We start from the raw sequence: 26173 nt of genomic DNA, 5'->3' as shown, positions 1-26173 counted from the left end.
AAAAATAGTTGCGGGACGGCACTGTGTAGCGTTTGTCTAGGGTGTTGATCATTTTCCTAAATCCCTCGTTTTGCACAGTGTTGATGGGAACCATATCTTTGGTCAGGTGATAAGTGATAGCCTCCGTAATTTCTTTGTGCCTGTGGGAGTTCGACGTGTATAGGGAAACGCTGTATAAGGTTCCCGTTATTGATGTTTGGGTGGCTGACCGGGATGGATTTTCTCCTGTCACTTTCTCGTCATCCCTGACGTGTTCTCCGTTTTTTCCCTGCCAATTTGAGCATCACACGGCACAGCTTCTGTATCACGTGGTATAAGGCTCCGCCCTTGTCATTTGTTGAGCAGGAAGAGTGAGCGCTTGTTTTCATGCAGATTACGTGCCGGATCAAAATGCGGTACAGTCGTCGTCTTTTTTTTTTTTTTTTTTTTTTTTTTTTTAAACCGTTGTCATTTGGAAATGAGATCACACATAAGTATGAATTGAGATCACGATTTTCTAACGATTAATCGTGCAGCCCTAATCATTGCCTTGACATCCTTCTTTGTTGTGTCATCTGTGTCACATAAAAATGATGTAACAGGACGTTTGGCCCCGTTGCTATAATGACCCCACGCACATTAGGTGGTACTTGATTGTAATGAAAAATGAGTCGAGCCACGTCAAGCCAACTTGAGTCGGTACTTTTGGAAAAGGGATATGAATGAAATTCTTAACCCCATATAGTAAATTCAAAATGTACGAAAGCCCTGCTCAGCTCGACTCCACTCTGTTTCAGCCATTTTCCATTACCTCAGTGTGCTTGGGGTTATTATACCAATGTGGCCAGAAGTCCAGTGACATTATTTGTGTCATTTATGTCATTTTTTTATATGCAACACAACAATGGAGAATATCAAGTCAATGCTATACCCACTGCTCAGACTATGGGTTTTTGTCATATAGAATTCAGTTACAGTACAGCTTCCCACAGCTTGGCCACAACCAAGACCAAAGGCCAAGACGGACTCAGAGCAACACTGGAAGCTACTCTGAGAGTGAGCCCTTCCCCCATTCCACCCAGACTGGATCCGATTAGGTCTCAGAGGCAGGCTCAAGTGTCTCATTAAGAGGTGAACATAAAAATGGCTGTTGTGACTGTTTGTTGTTGTTCATTTGTCTCAAATATAAAGAGTAACTTCTGGTTCCACCACTGAAAAAAGGTTTACTGCTGAAGCAACTTTCAGATTCACTCACAGATTATAAGGCTGTATTTTCATTTGTACTTTGGTTTAAAACTTAAATAGTTTATTTATTAATTTAATTAGAAAATTATTTTGAATGTATTTATTTTATCAACACATTATTTATCCAATTTCTATTTTTCCCTTTTTTTCTTCTCTCTTTTGCTGTAGTAAAATTGAATTATTCGTTATTTTTTTTGTTATTAAGCCTGACTTGAGTCTTTCAATTTCTACTTGAAGTTGAATTTGTTCCATGTATTGTTAACCTGTTTGGCATTTTGTTTTATGTGCAGGTTCACTTAATACACTTAATGAATAAATGTCTTTGTGATTCTTACATTGCATCATCAGGTTTATTTGACAAGGTTTTAGCTGTTAAAATGAAGTAGATTTGATTTAGTTATTAAATATAAATCACCTGTATTGAATAAACTGATGAGGAACATCAATTTATTCAAGTGGGCCCCACCCACTTTGTAATGGAAAACTTGGGCCCCGAGGTAAAAAAGGTTAAGAACCCCTGATATGAGGGACTGCAGTGTTGGGTTTTGTACAGCCATTTCTCCTGTTGCCAGGTTTCATAAATGGTCAATTTAATTTTTGTGAAGGAGTTGCTTGGAACCCTGGTTGAACCGTTACTCTAGACAGTACCTGGTACCAGGTAATACCACCTAATACAAAACCCTAAAATTGAATTAAGTTGACCCAAGTAGGTACTAGTGGAAAAGAGGCATTACAGAGCTGAGGAGTAGCTATAGAAGTAATGTGTGTGCCTCAAGAGGGTTCATGTGTGTGTGTTTGTATGCTCGCTGTAGCAGTTTTCCATGTCGAAGTCTGCCCAGATGCCACTGTCGAACATCACTGTGCCAAAGCCCTCGATCTCCAGGGTGCCCAGCAGCATGGAAGGCATCAACCATGAGCTGGAAAAGGTCTTCATTAAAGACAATGGAGATAAGGAGGAGCTTAAGGTGGGGCTCAATTTCTATTTTCAGCATGGTATTTTAGTAAACCTGTGACTTGTGTCACTGCCATCTCTTGACTGAGCTTTGAGTCTTATATTGTTTTCTCTGCAGTCCCTGGAGGTTCCCGATGGGCGACGAGCACCTTTCCCTCCACAGCAGCGCAGCAGCAGCACCCGCAGTGTGGACACCCGGACCCCCTCAGCCCCTGGCCGGTCCAGCAGCTGCTCTAGCCTATCACCATCCCCCTCGCCAGCCTGCCCACTGGGATCACATGATGGCAGTCCTTACTCCACAGATGATCTACTATATGACAGAGATAAAGGTAAGCAACGCTAAGGTCCTACTGAAGTGTCCAGAAAAAGTGGCTGCTGGGGTCAGTGGATTTGTTCCTATCCTAACCAGATCCTGGACAAGATAAATAGAACTCTGCAGTTTTGGAAAGGAATGGAGTAAATCAAATAATAGACCATAGCCTATATTGGGGGCAGGATGTATATGGACTAGATAATGTGTTAGGAATGAAAGTATGTAACATCGTTTGATGATAATGGAAAATCAACCTACAGAGGTGTGAATTCAAAATTCTCTGCTACTAGTCCATTTTGGTGAAATTTCATTGCAGAAACTCAAAATAGTTTTCAGCAGTTTGTATGGCCTCCATGTGCTTGTATGCATGGGGGCATATTCCTAATGAGTCAACAAATAGTGTCCTGACGGGAATCATCTCCCACATATGACCCAGGGCGTCACCGAGTTTCTGGACTGAGGTGTTCTGCAATTCAATGGCGTCAGATGGACCAAAACATAATGTCCCAGTGGTCTTCTGTTGTATTTAGGTTAGTGGAGCATGGAAGCCAGTTTTTCATCCTCCAGGAACTACCTGCATATTCTCAACACAGGAACCCGGACATTGTCGTGCACCAGAATCAACTGCACTAGCACTAGAATCAACTGCATCTGTCAGACTAGGGTCTGACAGATGTCATACCAATATAATAGCCGTCAAGGTGCTGTTGCCAAGCCTTTATGCGTCCCTCCATCCATATGTTGCCCAATACCATCATTGACCCACCGACAAACCAGTCACACAGAGCTTTGTTACAGGCAACATTCTGTTCTCCACGGCTTCTCCAGACCTTTGCATGTCTGTCACATGTGCTCAGGGTGAACCTGCTCTTGGTTGTGAAAAGCACAGAGCACCAATGGTGGACCTACCAATTTTGATATTCTGTGACAAATACCAGTTGGGCAGTTCTAGTGCTGGGCACTAGAAGATGTCACCAGATATCACCACATGCTACAGAGAGTGACACTGACCCCAGTCAAATGAAAAAAGTCAGAAAAAATAAAATATCAGTTGCTTCCCCCTTTAAAACCATTCTTGTTTTGGAGGTTGTCTCTAGTGCACCTGTTAATTTATTACAGGGTTTGTATGGGTGCTTGAAATCCTTGAAAATGCTTGGATTTTAATATAGTCTTTTTAAGGTGTGGAAAGGGGTGTCATTTACTTGAAACTGTAACTTTCATAACAAATTGATTGAATAGCTTGCTTATCAGATGGAGAAATAAAAGTTGCAAAGTCTTAAAGCGAAGTTCTTACTGACCAAGCAGAATAATACTGTTTGTATTTGTGTCTTGCAGTCTGTAGCTTTTTACAAAGGGTAATAAGGAGGAAAACACAGTAATGAACGCTAACAATAAATACATTAAAAATTCATAATAAGAGGGGCTGATCCATATGGACCCAAAGAATAGTCACTTTAGTTTTAGGAGCTATCGAAGTTCTCTGCATTTTCCTTAAAGCCTGTTTGTTGTGAGGACCTAAACATCAAACAGCTTAAATTTGATCAATTTAATCAAGCTCACGTAGAGATCTGTGCGACTCTGGCACTCTCAACCAATGAGTCATGGACTGTTGCAATATAATGTCAAAGTATGACTGTAGTAGACAAATATGTGCAGAACTGTGGACAAGTTTTAGGCAGGTGAGAAAAAAATGCTGTTAACAAAGAATACTTTCTAAAATGGAACTGTTAATCATTTATTTTCATCAATCAGAAAAATGCATTGAATGAACAAAAGAGAAATCAAATCAATATTTGGTGTGACCACTCTTTGTCTTCAAAACAGGATCCATTCTTCTAGGTCCACTTGCACACAGTTTTTGAAGGAACTCGGCTGGTAGGTTGTACAAACATCACAAATCTTCTGTGGTTGTAGGCTTTCACACATCCTTCTGTCTCTTCTTGTAATCCCAGACACACTCGATGATGTTGATATCATTCTTAACGTCTGGCTGTATGTTTGGGGTCGTTGTTCTGCTGCAGAATACATTTGGGGCCAATAAACAATTATTTCTGAAAGCATTCTTTGTTTACAGCATTTTTTTCAAACCTGCCTAAAACTTTTGCACAGTACTGTATGTGATTCGTTTATGAAAAATAAAGTACTTTAAAGTCACATGTATAATAATAATTGTAAATAATAATATCACAGACGATAGATTAAATAAATACATTTCAGGTAGATGCTTGTGTATTGTAAAAGTCTTCTGTGTTGACTTGAACTGAGTATGTCATTTGTTCAGTCTCTCTCAATTAGTGTTACGCTACATGCATGTCTTACTGTACCTCATGTCATTTACACAAACACTTTAAATGTGATAATTTAGGACTTCAACAATAATCCAGACAGCAACATGGGTTAACCATCTTAGGGGTAGTTGTATTGTGAATTAAGCTTTTTTTAAAAAAAATAACATTTGTCTCATTTTTTTTTGTGTTATATAGGAAAGAAACATCAATATCTGATGACAGGACTTATGAATCGCAGTCCAGCAGTGGGGAGTTTTTTGCAGTCAACAAGCAACACCTCAAACAGTAAAGCGTCATCCATATCAAAACCCAGCAGTATAGAGAGTGTCAGCAATAGGCAGCAGTAGTTGTCTCTCTACAATTCATAGAACCATCTAATCCACATCCGAGTACCACCAAACCCACAAGCACCTTAACATAGTTTGTTACCTCAAATTCAACACTGAAAGCAGAGCTGGAGCAACCTGTCAAAGCTATTTACACTGAAATGAGCTTTATACTCAGGTTTTTACTTTTACTGTTTCACAAGGAGTTAAAAAGTAAATGTCCACAATTTAGACTTTAGTTGCAAGATATTTTATTAAAACAATTTAGCAGGAGCAAAGCAAACAAAAAATTTAATAAAAGTACAAATCGGTGTATAGTAATCAAATTAACTGAATTACATTTATCTAATTAACATAGTCTGAGCTAATACTAATTATGTTCTGATCCTTTTGAGGGGAATGGTTGGAGCGAATAACTGGATCCAAGGATGCACTTATCTCTGTCAGGGCTCTAGACTAACTTTTTGACATGGGCGCACCGGTACGCCTAACTTTAAAAATTTAGGCGTACCGGCACAAAAGTTAGGCGCACTCAAATTTTTCAACCGCATCGCTTAACACCGCAGTTTTACATGTGCACTTTCTTTGGGGGGGAAGTCCATACAGACAATATTCATTTCTAAATTATTAACTAACAAACTTGTGATTAAATTGCTTTGTCAATATTGTAGAAAATGTTAAACTTAATCATCATCTTGGCTCCTCTGACGACCTGTTTGCTGCTGCCTGCTGCTGAAAGGCAGTGGGGAGAGGGGACACTTGCGCAGTGCATTTATTGCAGCATATAATGTGTTTTCTGGATACACTGCTGTTTTTTCAGCATTCAAAGATTGATGGCACTGTGTCAGAGCTGGCTATGAATTTCAGACAGATCAGTCCTTAACTTAACACAGAAGTTATCAATAGTTCTTTTCATCTTTTCTTATTACCCACAGCCACATCCACTTCTGTCAGGCCTAGGCTACTCACTAGGGCTGGGTATCATCACTGATTTCTATAATCCATTCGATTCCAGTTCTCAAAGTCCTGATTCGATTCAATTTAGCCTCAGACAGTCAGAAATATTATAATTCTGATCATTTATCAGTACTGATACATGTGACACTTCAGAATTGTGAATATCACAGCTGATGCCTTTGTGTGAAAGTAACTGAGAATAAAACACAGAAAAACATGAAGGAGATTTTCCTGGTCTGGCGTTTTATAGCAGATAACCTTAAAAATATTCTGCAATATTCTGCAATTTTGCATAATTTTAAGAAGTTTAAATTTCTTCAGTATTGAACAGCAGAAATTAGGCTTTCTTGTCCGAGGTCATTTAAGTGAAAAAAAAGAAAAAGACAGCGGCCGACAGCGCTGTAAACAACGGTAGACTGGTGGGTAATAAGCGAATGAATGATGCAGAAAACAGAGATTTGAGACGGGAATCTGTTCTTGAAGTACACACAGACAGAGAGAGAGAGAGAGAGGGAGCTGTGCATGAAGTGTGATTTTTATCGTGGTGGAAGCAAAACAGCAAAACTCAGAGCGAATTCATGACGACATTGATCAAATGTGAAGCGCAGTTTGCTGCTTCTTTTGCTGCTGGCTCGGTGAATTTTCATTGGAGAGAGACAAAACCTGCAGCTCAGAATCTAGTGCAAAAAAGACGGAAACACAGCGCGGACCCGATGCATCAGAATCGCTAAGCTCCGACAGCGTGTCCGTGTTCGGGCCGTGGGGTGAGAAAGCCGAGAAAGACAAAGCTGATTCTGATGCGTCGGGTCCGCTCTGTGTTTACGTCTTTGTGTGGAATCCGTTAATGAATCGATATCGCTTTATTCAAGCTACTCAACTCTCTCTTCCACCTGCACTTTCAACTGGACCACGGCCAATCAGAGAGGTCCCGCCCCTGACTATCTCTGATTGGTTTAGTCCACGATAGGGGCATAATGTGTGTGTGTTGTTGACCACACGGAGAGTTGCAGAGATTTTTTTTTTTTTTTTTTTTGTTACCCGAAAATATTTGGTCGCACCGGTGCGACCAAATATTTTTCTTTAGTCGCACCACTGAAAAATTTGGTTGCATTTGCGACCAAATTGGTCGCACTCTAGAGCCCTGTCTGTATACCGAGTTGATCATAATCACCCAACAGGAAACCGGGATACCCTTGGCGTTCAGTGGCCGTATGGTGTAAACCAAAATCCTTCTGAATTAATCATCTAATGTGGCAAAAACTGAGCAGAGAAAAAGCCAAAAATATACAAAGCCAATTTGCGGGTTCACAGTTTGGGCAGCAGTTGGATCACTCCAGCATTGGAATTTGCAGCTGTAACCTCTTAAGATCCTGTGTTCTGAACTGCTCATCTCGCAGAAGACAAAAGGGAGGAACCTCGTATCGCTTAATTCTTAACGAAGAAACTCCATCACCTTTTAACACTGTCAAGAGATTTATTCTAAAAGACACTTCTTCAGCTGAGAGTCTAACGGTGTGTTCACACCGAACGCGATAGACGCGAGCGAAAATGCCCCAAACGCCCCTAATTTGACGCGTGCACATTCGCACCTCAACGCGTGTCCAAGAAAAATCCATCGCGCGTCAAAATTGCATATTTTGACGCGCGTGAACCGGAAATGTGGGAGGGATGTGGGAGGAAGTTGTGCCAGACGGTATCTTTGCTAGATGGCAGCTGTCGAGCTAGCGTTTGAAGAGAGAGTCTCCCTTCTCTATTTACTGTGGAGAGCAGAGCAGCGGCGTTAAGGACGTCCCCGCCGTACCTGGGTCCATCAGGTCCTCCAGAGGCGTGAGCAGTTTGGTGAGTTTCACCACTTGCTCGAGGAGCAGCGCCTGGATGACGGCCGATTTCAGCGATATCACCGTCTTTCACTCGCCCAGTTTGAGGACCTGCTGTCCCGCGTCGGTCCCAGAATCGCCCGCCTAGACACCAACTACAGGCGCTCAATCCCACATGCAGAGCGCCTGTCCATCTGCCTGAGGTTAGTAAAAGTGTTTAATACGGTAGTCCTTTATTGATACCTGTGCTAATATATGCTAAACTATCGTTTATACACTGCTAACATGGCTGTGGTATGCTATCAGTGAATGCCGTCGGTGTTTACTGATAGCAAACTGTGGTGTGGAGACGACTGTTTATAATATTTCTAGTGATACTCGACAGTTCTCATCAAGTCCCGATTTAATTCGATTTATGCTGTTATCAGTGTTAGCAATGATAGCATGGCTGTGGTGTCTATCAATGTATGCTCTCGGTGTTTGCTGATATCAAACTGTGGTATGAGGACCACTGTTGGTAATCTTTGTAGTGATACTCACTCCTTTTTTCTTTTTTATTTAGACCTGGTTTAATTCTGGTATAGTTGAATATTTGTATATAATCCCCGCAGCTGTCAAACTCTATAACAGGGGTCAGCAGCCTTTCTTTAAACTGAGAGCTAGATAAAATTGTGAACAGTTTGGTTCATCTTTAGTTAGAATATGCTAGATAGAACCATATATCTTGATATGCTGTCTTATCACAGGTTAATTTTTCAAAAATATTAACAATGATTTAAGCAAGGAAAGGGCTACATGTCAACATACAACTCTTTATTTCTATTAATGTCTTACTTCATTCCTACCTGATTCACATGTCTAGGAATTATGAGTGATTGGCTCACTGTAGGGGTAAAAGTTACTACCAATCAAATTATGATATGGTAAAGTTAAAACAAAACACAACTGACTGTTTTATATTATATCTAATATATGTTATGTAATTATCCTTATAATTACAAAATGTTTTATGTAAGATTTATGTTTTGTAATTTAAATCTGACATCACAAAAGTATTTTGGAATTTGAATAATGTATTTTGTAACTGCAGTACACATAATACTAATTTTGAACAATTTTGTCCAGGTTCCTTGCCACCGGGGACTCCTTCAGGACCATCGCGTTCAGTTTCAGAGTCGGTGTGTCCACGGTGTGCCAGATCACCCCCCAGGTAGCGACGGCCATCTGGGACTGTCTAGTGGGCGACTTCATGGCTGTGCCTTCACCTGGAGACTGGCGGTCCATCACAGAGGGATTCCAGGAGTGCTGGAACTTCCCTCTCTGCTGTGGAGCTCTGGATGGGAAGCACGTCCAGACAAAGGCACCCCATATATCACATAGGAGACACACACATTGATATACACTAAATATTTATTCCATTTCTTTTTTTGTGGTGCCCAAATTTATGCACCTGCTTGATTTATCACATTTAACACAAATATCACTGTGTGTGTCTCCTGTATGATATATTTAACTGACATTTTTTATTGTAACAACCAACAATTTATACAGGAAAATAATGGCTATTAACAAGGTTGCCCAAACTTTTGCATCCCACTGTATTAGTATATTCTGTCATTAGTATAATATGAAATAAATTCTACATGTGTCAAGTCGTGTGCCAACATTTGCTGTGTAGTAGAACTGAGACATTAGTCATTATAAAAATTTATTTGAAATAATATTAAAATTCACAAACAGAAAAACATAAATATATAAAATATAAGTATTTACAGAGAGACAGGAATAAAAAGGACCCAGCTGCTCTCCAGAGCAGGAACAAGGCTGAGGAGGAAATGCTCCATTGGAGACTGGTGTGGCCTCTTCAGGGACACCAGGATGGCCAGCTCCACCACCGATGGACCGTCCTGGGACCAGTCCCTCATCTGCCTCGGAGCTGTCCTCCTCTCTGGGCCTGTAAAACAGCACAAAACACAAAGAAATGAGAAGGCTGCTACTAGATTTTCATTTCAACATTGGGAAAAAAAAAAAAAAAAGGATATAATCAGATTAGTTGTAGATATTTAGTAAAGGTGATCACAAGGGAATCCCACCGAGTAAAAAGCTATCAGTGCTTGCTGTACATCTGATGCTACAATTGCATACCTGTGGGTGCAGCAGCAGGAGCTCAGGGACTGGGGAGCAAGGAGAAGCAACAGGGGATGCTCTGCTGCAGAATCAGTTGGTTCTATCAAGACAATATTAAATGTTAACAGGTTGAATACAATAATCATAGAGAAAGTATATACAGTGGTCCCTCATTTATTGCAGCAGGGGTTGTCAGAATAACTAGCCCCTCGCCATGCACTTTATACACTTTTTCCCCCACACACATGAACATTAGTCACAGTTCTCACAAGTTGTTTCTCAAAGTGCAAACCTTTGTAGATTGCAAAACGTAAAAGTATTATGCCGTGTTTTGTCTTCATCTGCCTGCCACTTTCGTGCGCCTTTTTTCCTCGCGGTGCAGGTGTCTATTTCCGAATGAGGGTCATAGTTATGGGTGTTTTTGTGCTGTTTTATCTATTGGATGTGATGGTTATCAAAACAAAACATGATAAATTTGACAAGCGCAGGAGACACAGCACGGAGGAGATTTGTCAATCAGGCTGCAGAATGCAATGCTGTACTGTGCAAAAAAAAAAAGAAATCGGCGAAAAAGCGAGGCAGTGACGGATGAGCGGGACCACTGTGTGCTGTTTATTAATAAACAAAATATATTCCTATATGACAACATGCATAAAAGCAGAACGGTATTTGTACATCAGTGGGAAATAGCGGTGGCTTGCTAGCTTTTGTGCGGCTTCCCCGGGTCAGTGAAAAATGTAAAAAGAGAAATTAATGAACTTACCAGGTTGCCCGATCTCTTCACATATCTTCCTCCAAGTTCGGTCCTTTATATTCCTGTCTCGGTACACAAAGCAGCTGGTGTCGTACAGCTCCGGGTTGTTTGCTACGGCGTTGATTAGCCTTCCCTCCATTGAAGAATGAAGGGCTTTGGCTGGATCTGCCCCTTTGACCTAGGTCACAGCCACGTCACCAGGCTCCTGATTGGTTGTCGCGGCGCGATTTGACGCTGGAGTTCAGATTTTCCAACTCGAGCGGCAGAGGCGAAACACGCGTATGCACAAAATGCAACACAAAAATTCACGCGCGTGGTTTTTTTCGCGAGTCAAACGCGCCCCACGCGCTACACTGACGTGCGTTTCAGGCGTTTTGGCGTTTTCGCGACGCAAATCTGCCTCCGAATTTTCGCTTGACGCGCAATCGCGTGTCATCGCGCTCTTTCCATTGACTTTACATGTAAACCTGACGCTCTGGCCGCCTCTATCGCGTTCGGTGTGAACACACCGTAAGAGTGAAGACACACACGCTGCAGATTTTACTTGCAAGGGCAGTCACAGAGCGCTCACACGAGAGTGGGGGCCCTGTGATCAGCGCTCTGTTCTTGCACTTGTCTTTATACACAAGAAAAGTAATACAACAGTGAATGCATTTTTTTTAGTGGAATGTTGATACGTGAGCGAGTGTGTGTGTGTGTGTGTGTGTGTGTGTGTGTGTGTGGGTGTGGGAAGCAGCTCCTTTTCCTGGTAGGGGAGTGAAACTACTTGTTCAGCTCTTACTATCGCTGTGGGAACTGATAAAAAAGAACAGAACAAGTAACAACAGTCTAAGTCATCAAAAGGTTATTATGCAGTATTCTATCACATGTAAACTTATATCATTAAAAGCTTATACTGACTACTAAGTACAATTTTTCCACTGACAAACATTCAGTCACATATGCATCTAATTGACTTCATGTTTCATTTAGTTTATGTAATTGTACTTAAAAATAATAATAAAAATAATAATAATAATAAAAATAATAATAATAATGAATGCTCGCATGAGCATTCATTTTAACATAATCCCTTTTTAATTCAAATACAGAGGAATACTTTCTTGTACTTTTTCTCTTTTAAACTCTGTTTTTATCAATCACAGTATACCCAGTAAGACTTTTTCTGATAAGTCATGCATTTTGTAAGTCAGACACACAGATACATACCAAGGTCAAACTCTCAGTTTGAGGCATGTCTTTAGAATCTTTATTATACTTCAGTTGACTGTTAGCAAATAGGGGAAAGCTCTGTTTTAGCTCTCTGATCATTTTTTACACATAGGGCTGGACGTTAAGAGCTTTTACCCCCTCTCAGTTGTGATGACGGGGAATTTCAGTCTCTCTCTACCCCACCTCTCTCAACACCCTATAAAGTTTATTCAAATTGAATATGCTGATCCAGTCAACCAGATGAATGTCACCAAACTGAAAGTCAGATTTGTCACAGATTGAGCACTAGAGGAACACGTGAAGAAGAATTCAGACGCTGAGGCTAGTGTTCAGGCACAGCTGCAAATTGTCATTGTTGACGATGGTCACCAAGCTCTTTGAAAAGGCACCACTTAAATATCCTCTTGTGAGAAGCCTGCCAGTTTTGGATCCAAGGGTCCTGTTCAAGAACAAAGTGTTAAGTAGAATAGAATAGAATAATCCTTTAATTTTCCCACAAGGGGAAATTTGGGTGTAACAGCAGCAAGAAAGACACATATACAAACAAACAGTACACAAGACACAGAACAGAAACACAATTTTTTACATATTTACATCAAGGACAATGGTTACCAAAAACAGAGTACTAAGTGGCTGACAACTTGCCACTATTCTTCTGGTGGAAACTTGCCACATCAAAGAAAAATGCTTTAATGAAATTCTGAGGGAGTTTGACTCAAAAATCATGTTGTGGTCATAAAAGTGGCCAGATTTCTTCAGGAACTTCAGTCCAAAAAGTAGAAGGTTGGATTAAATTTACCGTGAACATTTATCCAACAAACCAGACTTTCACCACCACCAGTAAAACTCGTCTTGGTCCGTTCAATGGTCAAGCCTCGATTGAGAGAGATTTTTTCAATAACAAGCAAGTGATGGGTGAATCATGTTGGAGGTTTGCTCAACATAGTCTACGTAATTGAGCTACTACTCTCTGCATCACATGTGTCTTGACCATCAAAGACATCTAACAGTGCTATAATGCTGATGGATTTTGACGTCACATTATGTGTTTGTGGTGGGCATGGTCTGCGATGCCGTGCGGACGCACCTGCACGGCACGGCATCCGTGATCATGCCCGCCTGTTAAAACACGGGGACTCATGGGTTGGTGGGTTGTTGTGGTATGATGTGTGGCTGGCAGCCAGTGTAAATAAATGGCTCACAACATGGATCTGTGGTCCCGTCGTGCCTTAATTCCGCCACACTGGTGCCGAAACCCGGGAAGTGGCACGGTGGGCCTACAACCGAGCCAGAGGGAGGAGCTGGCCCAGAGGGTGGCCGAAATGGCGGCCGCCCAGCGGGAGCAGGCAGTGGAGGTGCTTCGTCAGCAGGAAGACCTGCGGGACCAGACCGAGCACCACCTGGAAAGGATTGGGGAGCTGGCGGCGCTGCTCTGGGCCTAGGCACCACCCCCACAGGTGTGTCCCGACGGAGATAGCGGTGGAGGAGCCGCGTGAGGCACCTCAGCAGCCAGAGGTGGCAGATGAAGCGTGCGGGATCTGCGCCTGCCGGAGGAGGGGAACAGCTGGCTGAAAGGCTGCTCCTGCCGGGAGCCGCGCGCTGGCCTGCGGAAGAGGAGCCGCGCAAGGGGCTGCTCCAGCTGGGGGCGGCGGTGGAGCCGTGCGAGGAGACAGAGGTCCCCGTGCCAGGGGAGCCTGCTCGATTGGAGCTGGCGAGCGAGGCATGCGCCAAGCTTGAGAATCGGCGTGCTCGCCAGACCGGCCTCACCTCCACCAGAGGCCTCGCCTTCTGTGAGCTGGGGCTCACGACTGTGCCAGCCGCGACGCGTCCATCTGCGACGCGGCCGACCTCCAGACCACCTTCGCCGACGCCGCTGGATTCGCGGCCGGCCACCTGAACTCACACCTTGCTGTCGCTTGGCCAGGGCCCGGGGGGCGCGCCGATGGTCCGGGCTGTTTTCCCTCTCTCGCTCATGGTGGGGGAGTAGGGTGAAGGGCTGCTCCTGCCAGGAGCGGTGGAGGAGCCGCTCCAACTGGAGGCGGCGGACGAGGGTCTGCGCCGGCCCAGAGGAAGAGGAGCCGCGCAAGGGGCTGCTCGCGCCGGGAGCGGCGGCGACGGTCTGCTCCAGCCGGAGGCGGCGGCTGAAAATATGGCTCAAAACACGGATCTGTGGTCCCGTCGTGCCTTAATTCCGCCACTGTGTTGCACAGCATAATCTTTGTGGCGCATCGGCTGCTCATGCACCTCTTGATTTTTGTAATCTGGTGCATTGCACCACAGCCACTGCAGCTGGGCTCAAGATATGAGTGTAGAATCGTGATGGTTTTTACCCCAATTACAGAGAAAGAAGTGGTAACAGTTTGAAAACTTGAGAATTTGTGGAAAAACTTTACAAAAACATAATCTTGGCTTCTGGTTTTTGACTTCTCCTCTTATATCAGCAATTGTGGCGATATTGCCTGAGTGGCAATGTCTATCATTCAGGAGAATACTGTAACGGCTTCCTGTGCTGTAACAGTGGGTATAAATACAAGTGTCTGTGAAATGAGGTTGCAGTGGTGAGCAAAGCGACCATTACACCAGGTATACTGTAATTGTTAAAGTAAGATGGAAAAAAAAAAGCAGGGAAGAGGAAAGGACTCACTGAAGAGAGAATGGAGATAAAAGCCAAAAAATCATCTTGCACCCTGCTGTTATGTGCTAGATTGTTTCAGGGGCATCTTTACACAACCTGTCCCTGGGGTCTTGCCTGGTGTGGTAGACCCCAGCCTCTATGGATCTTGTGTGCAGAGCTTGTTCCTGTGCTGCCATGATTAGTGCCTCTGTGCTTTCTTTGAGTCCAGCTTTGTCCAGCCACTGGTGGGATTCCTAGATGCTTACCGTACAGTCTCAGGGTAGTGGACTTGGGGTGAAACTAGAGCTGGGCGATATAAGATTTTTTCATATCACGATATGTTTTTTTCATTTCAGGCGATAACGATATATATCACGATATAAGCCAAATAACTATATTTGTAAGATTTAAATGTGCCGTTGCTCACAAGTAAAATGTGAAATAATCAGCAGCTTGTTTTGATTTAAATATTTATTTCCCATAATAAGTTCAACAGGGCAGATGTACTTAAAGAACATGAGACTTCAGTTTCAGATAAATAAAGGCAAATATTGCAAACTACACAAAAGGTAGCTGCTAAAGCATTTAAGTTTCAAAATAGAACAAACAAAACAGACCACTAAATTGTCAATTCCACTTAGAAACAAAATATTAATTCTAAAAATAAATCTTAGTTTGTTTTACAGAAGAACAGACAAAATTGACTAACCTTTGTCAATATCAAATAAACTGAGAACTAAAAGGAAATTCTCAATCTCTCCTTGTTGTATAGCTTAGCTATTACCTCAATTAGCTGCTTGAATCCTTCATTTTCGACCGTGTTTATTGGTAGCATGTCTTTAGCAAGACGGTAGGCTATGGCATTCGTTATGTCGCTATGTCTCTTAGCTTTTTTGTCATATGGTAAGATGCTGGAGAAAGCCGACTCAATTGACTGTTGTTGCTTCGCAGGGATTCTCCTGGTTGTTTTCGATGACGAATTAGCGCTTTCAGTCTACGGAACTTCTATGGCCCTTCCTTTCGACAATCTGTCCGGCATTGGAACCGTCATCTGTGTTCTCTTCGGTAACCTGGTCACCCAAGCTCTCGGTTGATTTTTCTCTAGCGGGCAAACTCATTTTCTCCATTAACCGGCCGGCACGGCGGCTGGCTGCTTCCCAAACAAATACACATGTGCGGCTTGGCACTTGTGCTGTACGTAACAAGTCATGTGACGTGACGCTGCGGCTGTGATTGGTTCGGCTATGCCAGGGGTCTGCAACCTTTTACACCCAAAGAGCCATTTGGACCCGGTTTCCACGCAAAAGAAAACACTGGGAGCCGCAAATACTTTTTGACATCTAAAATGAAGATAACACTGTATATATATTGTTTTATCTTTATGCTTTGTGTGAACAACTAAGGTGTGCTGCTTATGAAATCCATGAAGTGCTACAGAGAAAATTAAATTATATTTATGTAATCAACACATTTTAAACTCTTAAAGAAATATAACAAAAGGAAAGACACCAACCTGAACTAAAATGATCCATGTAGCAAACAAAACTTTGTCAGCCGCCACCCTTATATCGCCTTTGGGCTGTTGGAGCCTTGACCTGACTCTTAAAAAATAATTGGAAAAAAGCACTATGCTGCTGAAAAATGAAAAATAGATATTTGCAAAATTCTGCCTGAATATGTATTTTACCTGGTTAATGCGTGCAGCGGGGCGTGGTTTAAGCGCCGCTGCAGGGAGGCGGACGCACCTGAGCAACACCCGCAATCACGCCTCGCTGCCTTTACGTCTGCGCTATCTGTGCTGTTGTGTTGTTGGTGGTGTATGTCGGGCTGTGAGCTGAAAAGCTACAGCCGGCTGTATGCGTACAGCAACCGTGTGTGAAAAGTGCTCAATAAAGAGATGCTCAAAAGCATGCTCATGGAAACATCGTCGGGTCTGCCGTGATTTGTTTACAATGGGACTTCTGCTCCTGAACCTCTGCGCACAGAGTCCGCAAATCGGGGCTATACGGAGTCAGTTTACGCAGGACTGTAAGCTGTCATCTGTCAGGCGTGAACGGTGTTTGTCTTTAACATAGTTCACGGTGGAGAACAGCTGCTGACATAATGTGGATCCGAAGATCCATAATTGGCCTACCTGGGGTTGAAAGTCTCGATAAATGCACGGCGTTTCGGCGGGTATACCGGCTTCCGCGAGTGTGACTCTTATTTTGAGCGATGAAAAAATAATAGAATATAATTTATTTTATATTTCAATATCACAATAATCTTCCAATTTAGAACTACGAGTTAAAAAGAACTAACATAAATAAAATACACTTCAGCGAAATACTTCTAATTTATTTGCCCAAACCACGCGGAGCCGCACTTTAAGGACTAAAGAGCCGCATGCGGCTCCGGAGCCACAGGTTGCCGACCCTGGGCTATGCGCTACTTAATTTGGATTGGCTGTTCTTTTTTTTTTTTTAAGACAGGAAGAGAGAGAGATGAGGTCTATCGCAATAGTTTCATTTTTCTATCGAGAAAAAGTTATTTCGCAATACATATCGTTATCGTTCTATCGCCCAGCTCTAGGTGAAACCCTCCATGCATGATCAGGAGCTTCCTGGTCTTGATGTCATTGGCTTCTATCTCCTACCCTGGCCAGCTTATTATCCCAGCAGGGTACCTGATCACGGGCACAGGGTAGGTGTTGATAGCCCGGGTCTTGTTCTTACCATTCAGCTGACTTCTCAGGACTTGCCTGACCCATGTGCAGGTTCTTGGTGGTAGCAGCTTTCCTAGCTAGCTTCATGATTTCCATTTGCCTGTGGTATTCCCATGTACTTGTAGTTCTCCTCGATGTCTGCAATGTTGCCTTCTGTTCAATTCCCTCAGTTCTGACTACCTACCTTCTCTTTGTTACCATCCGACTACACTTCCAATCCAATCTAAATTACATTCCAATGTCGTTGCTGAATATCCTGGTGGTGTGGATCAGTGAATCGATGTCCCATTCACTCTTGGCATACAACTTGATGTCATACACATGTAGAGGAGGTGGCTGACGATTATTCCGTTCCGTAGTCGGTATCCGTAGCCAGTCTTGTTAATGATCTCACTGAGGGGGTTCAGGCCTATGCAAAAGAGCAGTGGGGATAGAACATCTCCTTGGTAGGTTCCTGCACTTAATGGTGACTTGTGCTATAGGCTTGACCTCTTGGCCTCTAGTGTTGTACTCCACATCCCCATTCAGTTCCCCATGAAGGTTCTTAGGGTCCTGTTGATCTTATAAAATTCTCAGCATTCCAGGATCCAGGTGTAAGGCATCAAGTCATAGTCCTTCTTGTAAAAAAAATTGGTCCACCCCAAGGATCGGGTCTGCCGACACAAAAAGAGTAACATAGTGTACACTGTTAAGTGCCAGGAGGATTGCCAGGATTTATACATCGGGGAAACCAAACAACCTCTGGCGAACCGTATGGCACAACACAGAAGAGCTTACTCGTCAGGCCAGGACTCTGCAGTCTATTTACCCCTACAGCCCAGTGTACACTCTTTCAATGATGAGGATGTACACATCCTGGACCTGGAGGAACGCTGCTTTGAGCGGGGAGTCAAGGAGGCCATTTACGTGAAAAGGGAAAGACCATCTCTGAATCGAGGAGGGGGCCTAAGGGTGCATCTGTCACCATCTTACAATGCTGTGATTGCAGCCATTCCCCAACTCTCTGTGAATGGTACTCATGGCTATTGATTAGTGGGCTTTGATCAGTGGTTGTTGATCAATGGTCATGAGAATTTGCGTAATTATGAATAAGGAACTGACTTCATTGTTCCTTCAGTGGGCTGGTTTCAGTCATTATGCAAATGTACTGTTTATAGATTGGGGAAACCTGCAGTCAGCTGAGACTGAAGAAGTCACTTGGATGAGTGACAAAACGTTTCTCTTCCACTGAAAACACTACGTCCAGATGAACAGAATCAACTTTTGGAGAGTCCTTCTTGTAATCAATCCAGGCAGTGCACAGGTTGGTCAGTTTGGTCTTACAGTCTCAGGTGACTGCTCTATCTTCCAGTAGCTGGTGTTTTGCTCCTCTGGTACTCTTACCAATTCCTTTCTGTGCCCCACTAATGTACTGAGCCATGTGCCTGTTCATCTTAGCTGCTATGATGCCTGACAGGAGCTTCCATGTGGTACTGAGGCAGGTTATTGGCTGTTAGTTTGATGGGACCAGTCCCATCAAACTAACAGAGATCCTTGAGGATCCTTGAGGATCAGGACTGTCCGGCCTTCGGTTAGCCATTCGGGATGTCTCTCATTGACTATCAGCTGGTTCATTTGTACTGTGACACACTCATGGAGTGCAGTCAGCTTCTTCAGCCAGTAAGTGTGAACCATATCGGGTGCTGTCCAACTCTTCATACTAGAGACCCTTTCTTGGATTTGTGTCACTGTGATGGTTACTGGCCCCTGTTCAGGGAGGTTGCAGTGGTCTGCTCTTAGATCCACTAGCCACCGAGCATTGCTATTATGGGTTCTCCCATATGCTCTTCCAGTATTGCGCCATTTCCATATTCTTATATTGTTCCCCTGACACTGACAGTATACCTTGGATGGTTCTGTGGAAAACAGCTGGTTTATTCTCCTGCCTTCTATCTGTCTGGTGTATTTCTTCAAGCAGCTGGCCAAGGCTGTGAGTCTTTGCTTGGCAGTTTCCAAGGCCTCAGGTATGAACAGCTTCCTGTACTTCTTAGGCACCTTCTTCATTGCCCTTTCTGCAGCTCCGATACTTGGCTAACCTCCTTCCGTGCTACCTTGATCTCGGCCTCTAGTCTCCTTCCCCATGGGGGTTACTTCTGCTTGTGGCTATTCATCTTGTAGCCATGCATCAAACTGATCACTGCTGCCCTAGTGTAGATCAGCTGGTTAGTCTTGGAAATCGTTGCAGCAGATATTGTACGTAGTGCTGCATTCACATCATCTAGTAGATCCTCAGAGGGTACTTCTCAATGTGCTTTCATTTTTGCTTCCAATTTGTGCATGTTTCAGAATGTGGCCTAATACTGATGTTTTATATTTGTTTGTAAATGTATATATCTTGACCTTTGTGCCCGTTTAAGAAATGTTGATTTTATGAAATATCTGCTTTTCATCTTAATATCTTTCAAAGAAGCCAGTACAAAATTGACATGGCACAAAAAGGGCAAATATGTGCTGGAAATTGAACTATATTTATGCAGTGCTTTTATTTCCTTACTGACCCCTCAAAGAGTTTCAGATGAAAATACATTTTTAAGCAATTTCGTATTCAGTGTAAAGTGTTTTAATTTATACACTTTAAGCACTTTATCTACCATCCATGTAGAATTTAGAATCACCCATTAGCCTAACATGTCTTTGAACTGTATTCTGTAAGTATCTGTGTTCTCCTGAAAAGCTGAGAGGTGACACTTGAAGTTGCTCTCAAATCTCATAATGTCTCAGGAGTTTTGGTAGAAATAGAAACTGTGATCAGTTATTATATAAAATATGCATTCACAGTGGATCTGTGTCATTTTAGCAGATGACTGCAGAGAATAGGCTTTACTAATCAATCCCCAAAAAAATAAAAGCATCATATTTCTGTTTTCAGACAATGGAAGCAGCTCACCGCTGCCAAAGTTTGCCTCCTCACCCAAACCCAACAACAGCTATATGTTCAAGCGGGAACCACCAGAGGGCTGTGAGAAGATTAAAGCTTTTGAGGAAATGAGGTATAGATGCTTTGATACTTATACTGAATTTCCTCAGTACTCTGCTGCCCCCTTTAATTCCGCTGAACATGTTTTTGTGCAGCTCCAGGCAGTCCACATCAGCACCCCTCTTCTCCTGCCCTGACAAAAACAAAGTGAATTTCATCCCAACGGGTTCAGCTTTCTGTCCCGTCAAACTCCCTGGCTCTTTACAACTCACCCTTGCCTCAGAGCCCGAGGAAGACCAGGACAGCAGGGAAGCAGGTTCTGACCCACACGGAACCACGTCATTCTACGGTGTCCCTACTCAGGTGTCCACGAGCACCAGCACAGATGACCCCCCAGAGGAGCCTGCTTCACCCTCAGAGACATCAGAGTCCCAGACAGACAGCCCGGCCATCAGCTAGACCTGAGCAGAGCTGGCCTCTGTCTCTGGGATCTACACTTGCAACCATCGAGCACCACCACTGACTTTCTCACCAACACCACCTTCTGCTCCTCCAGGGGGGTCTCTGTCTCTCTGTGCCCACTGTCTCCGTTGCCCTTCTATCTTTGCATGACGTAGCAACAGTGTCCAGAATATCCACCACAACCAATATGATTTGCTGCCTCAACCTCCTGTCCTGCATAATAAGTAAGCTGCTGTTGGCAGGAAGAGACCTGACAATTTAAAGGGTTCATATGCAGGTGTAGCGAGGAGTGGAGCACTATGGATCGGGGAGGGGCATGCATTTTAAGCTGGTAGTGTATTTCTGATGAAATGATGTGTTGTGTTCTGTTTCAACATTCACAGTATGAATAAGCTCTTTAAACATGTATATCCACATATAACTCTATAAAAAGAAAGAAAAGTCTTTGTTTAAACTCTATGGCTGTGTTATATACGGAACAGGAAAGACAACAAGAACAGGATTATGTTTACACTGTCCAGGACATGTTGTTAAGCTTTATCTTAAATGCAACAAGGAAAACATTGGAAGAAAAGGAAAAGGAGAAAATGGCCTCAAATGGTTACACGGTGTCAGACCTTGCTTCAGGTATTTCACAATCGGAGTCTATACTCAGGTAATTTGGAATGTATGTCCATACAAAGCAGAACAGATTCCCTGACATTTATTCCCTTACATTTTCATTCACATACAAATCACTCTTTTCTGTTCAGTGACTAGACCTGAGCTCATGGCTGCAAATAGTGAAGGCTGTTGTGACCTCTGCCATGTGTTGTGGATGTACTGATGGGGTTGAGCTTGCCTGTTATTTAAGCTTAATGATAATGTGATTGGCTGATGGTGGAGCAAAAGCAATGAGAATGCAGTAACACTACATGTTCAAATACAACCTGCCTTTGATCAAGTATTCAGTAAAACTGGCACTGGATTGGCAGATAGACCGCTGCTTAAAGGGTAATAGCGGTTTCCACCCAAAATATCGTGAGCAGCATAAACTTGTTTTTATTTATAACCCAGATGCATTACCACAATTTTTTTTTAAGTTTTGTTTTCCACATCTTATAGTATATTCAGTCAAACCTGGAGGTTTGACACAGAAAGCTTGCTGTTAAGTGACAGACCTCACTACTCCACAGGACACAGAGATGATAAAAAGCTGCATAAAACCAGGAGAGTATGATTATTGGACTTGTGTTTGTCAGATCAAGACAGAGAACTTTAAATAGTGGACCACATCTACCAAATGCCTAAATAGGGAATTCAGAGCTCTGGAGATGTTCCAGTTGTCAGCCGCCACATGGAGGCAGTGTTAAATGTATGGAGCTATATCTCTCAATGATTATGGGTTGCTGATTGCTTCACTTCCAAAAGACGTCAGCCCTTTTCAGACGTGAGCTATGTTACCTTACTGTTTTTATCGCTCTGTTGAAGTGACAGCAGCATTCTTTTGGATCGCTACAGGAGTGACTCCCAAAACCTGGAAAGTAGTTTTTCCTCTGAGTAGTATCATCATTTACGGTTCAATCCAAGCTTTCAAACAAGCAGCAATTGACCTATGCATAGCACTGTTTTCCAGAAGCAGCTTGCTTTTGGCGTGTTGATGGACTGCAGGTAAGCATGTTTCCACTGGGTCTGCATTGTCAGAATTAGAACAATCTTTCAAAGTGTAGGTCACGAGCTACAAAACATGCCAGTGACGGGCAGCTTTTGCTCTTAACGACAAAGGTGTTTTGTTGCCCCCAGGTGGCCAAAATTAAGAAAAAGGCATAAATAAATATATAAATCCAGGTAAATTGTGAATGATAGATCAAAGTCTGATTTTCACTATTCATGATGCCTGGTCTGGGATGACACAGTTCTTGTGCGAATTGAAAATGAATATTTGTACAACCTTTCCTTCCACTCTGCACTCTGGTAAGCTTCGAAACTTACTGTTCTAATGAAATCCATTCCATGAGATATGAGCAGGAGAGGTGATTGATTCCTAAATTATGTTTGACCTTTGTTTCTGTACTCAGACTTTTGGTTGCAGCTACAAGAGCGCCTTCTGCTGTATGATGCATATAGAAAGCATTACACTAGCTGGCCTCGTTTTCACTGTTATTATTATTAATATTATCATTATTATTATTATTATTATTATTATCATTATTATGGGATGCTGTAGGCACCCTGATGCTACCACCAAACTACAGTACCATAGCATTTCATGTTTTCTGTGCAATGTTACAAACAGACATGAACATGGCCAAGTGTAAATAACCAGTGTGTTTTCATCTTACTCATCATTTCTTTGGATAACTGGTGTATTTGTAGAATCCCTGTATTGACACTCCTTTTGTATATACGTTATTTTGTATATACAAGGCTTTTAAGGAGGTTCAATGTCGTGGTTTCTAAAGACATTTCAGCACCTTACCAAGAATTTTAGCTTTCCCAATGTTCCACATATACTTGGCATTGGTAACCTAGATGTGTGCAATAATAGGAAAAAAATTTAAAAAGAAAAGGTGTTGTCTTTTCGTTCTTTGACACAAACGTTTCATCTCACATTCCTTTGGTTTTGAGCATGAAGGCTGAATCAGCAAGAAGTTTGTTGTTAAAGCCATCAACTGATACAAAACCAGCAATGACCAGAGCACACCACTGGCAGGTCAGAGTGTTCATCAGCTCCTCTTTGTGTAACCAGTAGTGTCAAAGTTCATGCACAATGGCAATAAAGGAAAAAAAAATCTGGATTTTGTCTGTTCATTTTTGTGTCTCATATAGGGTTTTATTCATCACCGCTGTGAAATGTTTGATAACATTGGCACTGTAATTTCTTTTTTCTTAGTCTTATATAGTTTTGCTCAAAACAAGTTTTGACTATGACACATACACTTGTGCCTGTGCATTTCTTGGACATCAGTTGTTTAGGTGTACAGTTGTCCATGACAGTCCAGTAACCCGCAGTTTCATGTCCAACCCTGAGATGCAATCAAAATCCCACAACTACAGCCCACCTGAATGAGCGTCACAACCTCAGCAGCTGCTCCAGCGCTGCCTAGAAAACAAATCAAAGTTTGATTTTTCCAAGGAGGGCGATGAGTAAAGCTTTAGACTAAACTCCAGTCATAGTTTGTCAAGGAGCTAAGCCTGACAGCAGATATCTGAAATACATTTAGAAAGAAATCAAAATTATTGAGAACACACAGGGAGAGCTTTGGACAGCTCAGAGAGTTTAGATGCTGAGTCCTGTCCCGCTTTCTTTTCTTCCCTCCTTCCTTTCTTTCCTTTTAGGTCATCTGAAGTCAGAAAATGTATTTAATCTAAGATGAGATTCAGCAACCAGCGGCAATCCCATATCCCCACAGTGTGCAACCGAACCCCATCCTCCAAGATGATAACACTTGGCCCCACAGAGCAGGGTTTATCAGACGCTACCTTCAGAATTTGGAAGAGGAGAGGATGGAAGGGCTTGCCTGCATCCCTAACCTCAACTCCATAAATACGTCATACCAGAATGACCAACAGCAACCACAATGGCTGATTTGCGACAAATGCCGGTTGAAGAATGGGTTGCCATTCACATGTCGTTGGCATTAGCAGAGAAGATTTGACAAGTATTTCATACCGAAATACTCACCCTTTGGCCAACCCACAAATATTGTACGTTTTAAGGGGAAATAAACAGGCTTTCCAACAACATGAGGTTTCTTGTCAAGAAGCATTGTTACAATGAAGAAATAATCTACCAACCAATAAGTTTATATTTCTTCACCATGTGTGGAAGCCCAACTAGAGGGGCAGTGTGCTCCCTAGTCCAGTCATCCTGTCGTTAGTTAATCTGATTTTCTTACCAACTGATCTAAGCTCTTTAGTTTAAAATCCATGCATTAATGTTTTATTCTACTACTATTCTACTTTGTCTCCCTCACATTTATATCTATAGCCAATTTATAATAAAACTCTAACCTAATTTCTTGGTTAGAAATTATGTTAAATTGGACTGTGTGCTGAAACCCATAGTGCCACGCAGAAAAGCCCCAGCCAGCATTCAAACAAAGAAATATCACGGCAAGGAGGTTAAGACAGGACAGAACATTGTCTAATGAATAGTACAGTTCTTTACGTATTACATAAAGCACTACTACTGTTGTGAACTGGTGCTGTATTTGAATAACAGCTGTTTTATATTTTTTTTATAAATTGTAACCTCTACCAAGCAGTGATATTAGGCCACCAGCAGATGGCAGTAGACAACCGGCACCCAGCTGCAGTTGAATTTGGCTGATTTCAGATTTTGTCACAGTTTTGCATGTGAAGGGATCAAACAGCTGTTTGTCTCTCTCACTCTGAGAGCTCCAAACGTCCACCTATCTTTGCTGCTGGGGCGATCGTGGCTCAAGAGTTGGGAGTTCGCCTTGTAATCGGAAGGTTGCCGGTTCGAGCCCCAGCTTGGACAGTCTCGGTCGTTGTGTCCTTGGGCAAGACACTTCACCCATTGCCTACTGGTGGTGGTCAGAGGGCCCGGTGGCGCCAGTGTTCGGCAGCCTCGCCTCTGTCAGTGCGCCCCAGGGTGGCTGTGGCTACAATGTAGCTTGCCATCACCAGTGTGTGAATGGGTGGATGTCTGGATATGTAAAGCGCTTTAGGGTCCTTAGGGACTAGTAAAGCGCTATATAAATACAGGCCATTTACCATTTTACAACTAAAACTTGTTCTAGCTGCTGTGCATTAAGTGATGTCATAGCACCAACATTTACATTTACATTAGCTTTGAATTCAGAAAAGGAAATATTTCTCTGCCTGACAGGAACAGTTTCTCCAAACAAAAGCATCGTTGGCCCTGTTTCAGCAGCTAATCGGCTTTGTCACAAACTCGATTCTCTGTGCTAATCTCGAGCTTCCAGCACATCCTAACTGAACCTAATAGAACAAAGGTAAGACTCTTTAAAAAGCAAATTAGGGAGCAGAAAGCCTCTTGTAATCCCCAGTTTCCCGGCCTTCTGCTTCCTGCTGTGCTGCTGTTTCTCCATTCAGGAGCACCTCTGTGCAAAATGCTAATCCTCATTTATCAAAGCGCAGAGATAATACAACAAATAAGAACCCCAGATATGATGTCTGGTTTTATTAAGACATAGGCACACAGCTGGGTTTGCCCCTCACTCTGAATTCATATTTGGATCAATCAAGCCTTCAAATTATTAGATGCATAAGAGGGTTGTCTCTAATCAGAGCCCTCTCATCCAACCAATCAGTGCTGCTCACAAAGACAGAGCTAAGAGGTTAAAAGGTTAAAGTCACACTTGCACCAAGGGGCTGCCTCTAAATAACAGATATTTATTCAGACCTTTGAATGAAAATTTAAAAAAAATATTTCTGTCTAACATAGTGCCATGACTCACCATTAATCTGTTACTTTGTCATATTGATTAACTTCACCTGA

General features: G+C 42.7%; 1 protein-coding gene across 1 annotated transcript in view; it reads left to right on the top strand.

The window, feature by feature from the left end:
- Window positions 1-23483, top strand: part of glcci1a (glucocorticoid induced 1a) — a 43565-nt gene extending 20082 nt beyond the window's left edge. Inside the window, 4 exon segments of the mRNA XM_025902316.1 lie at window positions 2037-2189; window positions 2295-2505; window positions 20197-20317; window positions 20400-23483. Of these exon segments, the coding sequence (XP_025758101.1) occupies window positions 2037-2189; window positions 2295-2505; window positions 20197-20317; window positions 20400-20703 (789 nt within the window). The 3' untranslated portion in view covers window positions 20704-23483.
- Window positions 23484-26173: the final 2690 nt, after the last annotated feature.

This window comes from Oreochromis niloticus, linkage group LG22, assembly GCF_001858045.2.
Source record: "Oreochromis niloticus isolate F11D_XX linkage group LG22, O_niloticus_UMD_NMBU, whole genome shotgun sequence".
NCBI lineage: Eukaryota > Metazoa > Chordata > Actinopteri > Cichliformes > Cichlidae > Oreochromis > Oreochromis niloticus.
This window is presented reverse-complemented; position numbering and strand designations above follow the sequence as displayed.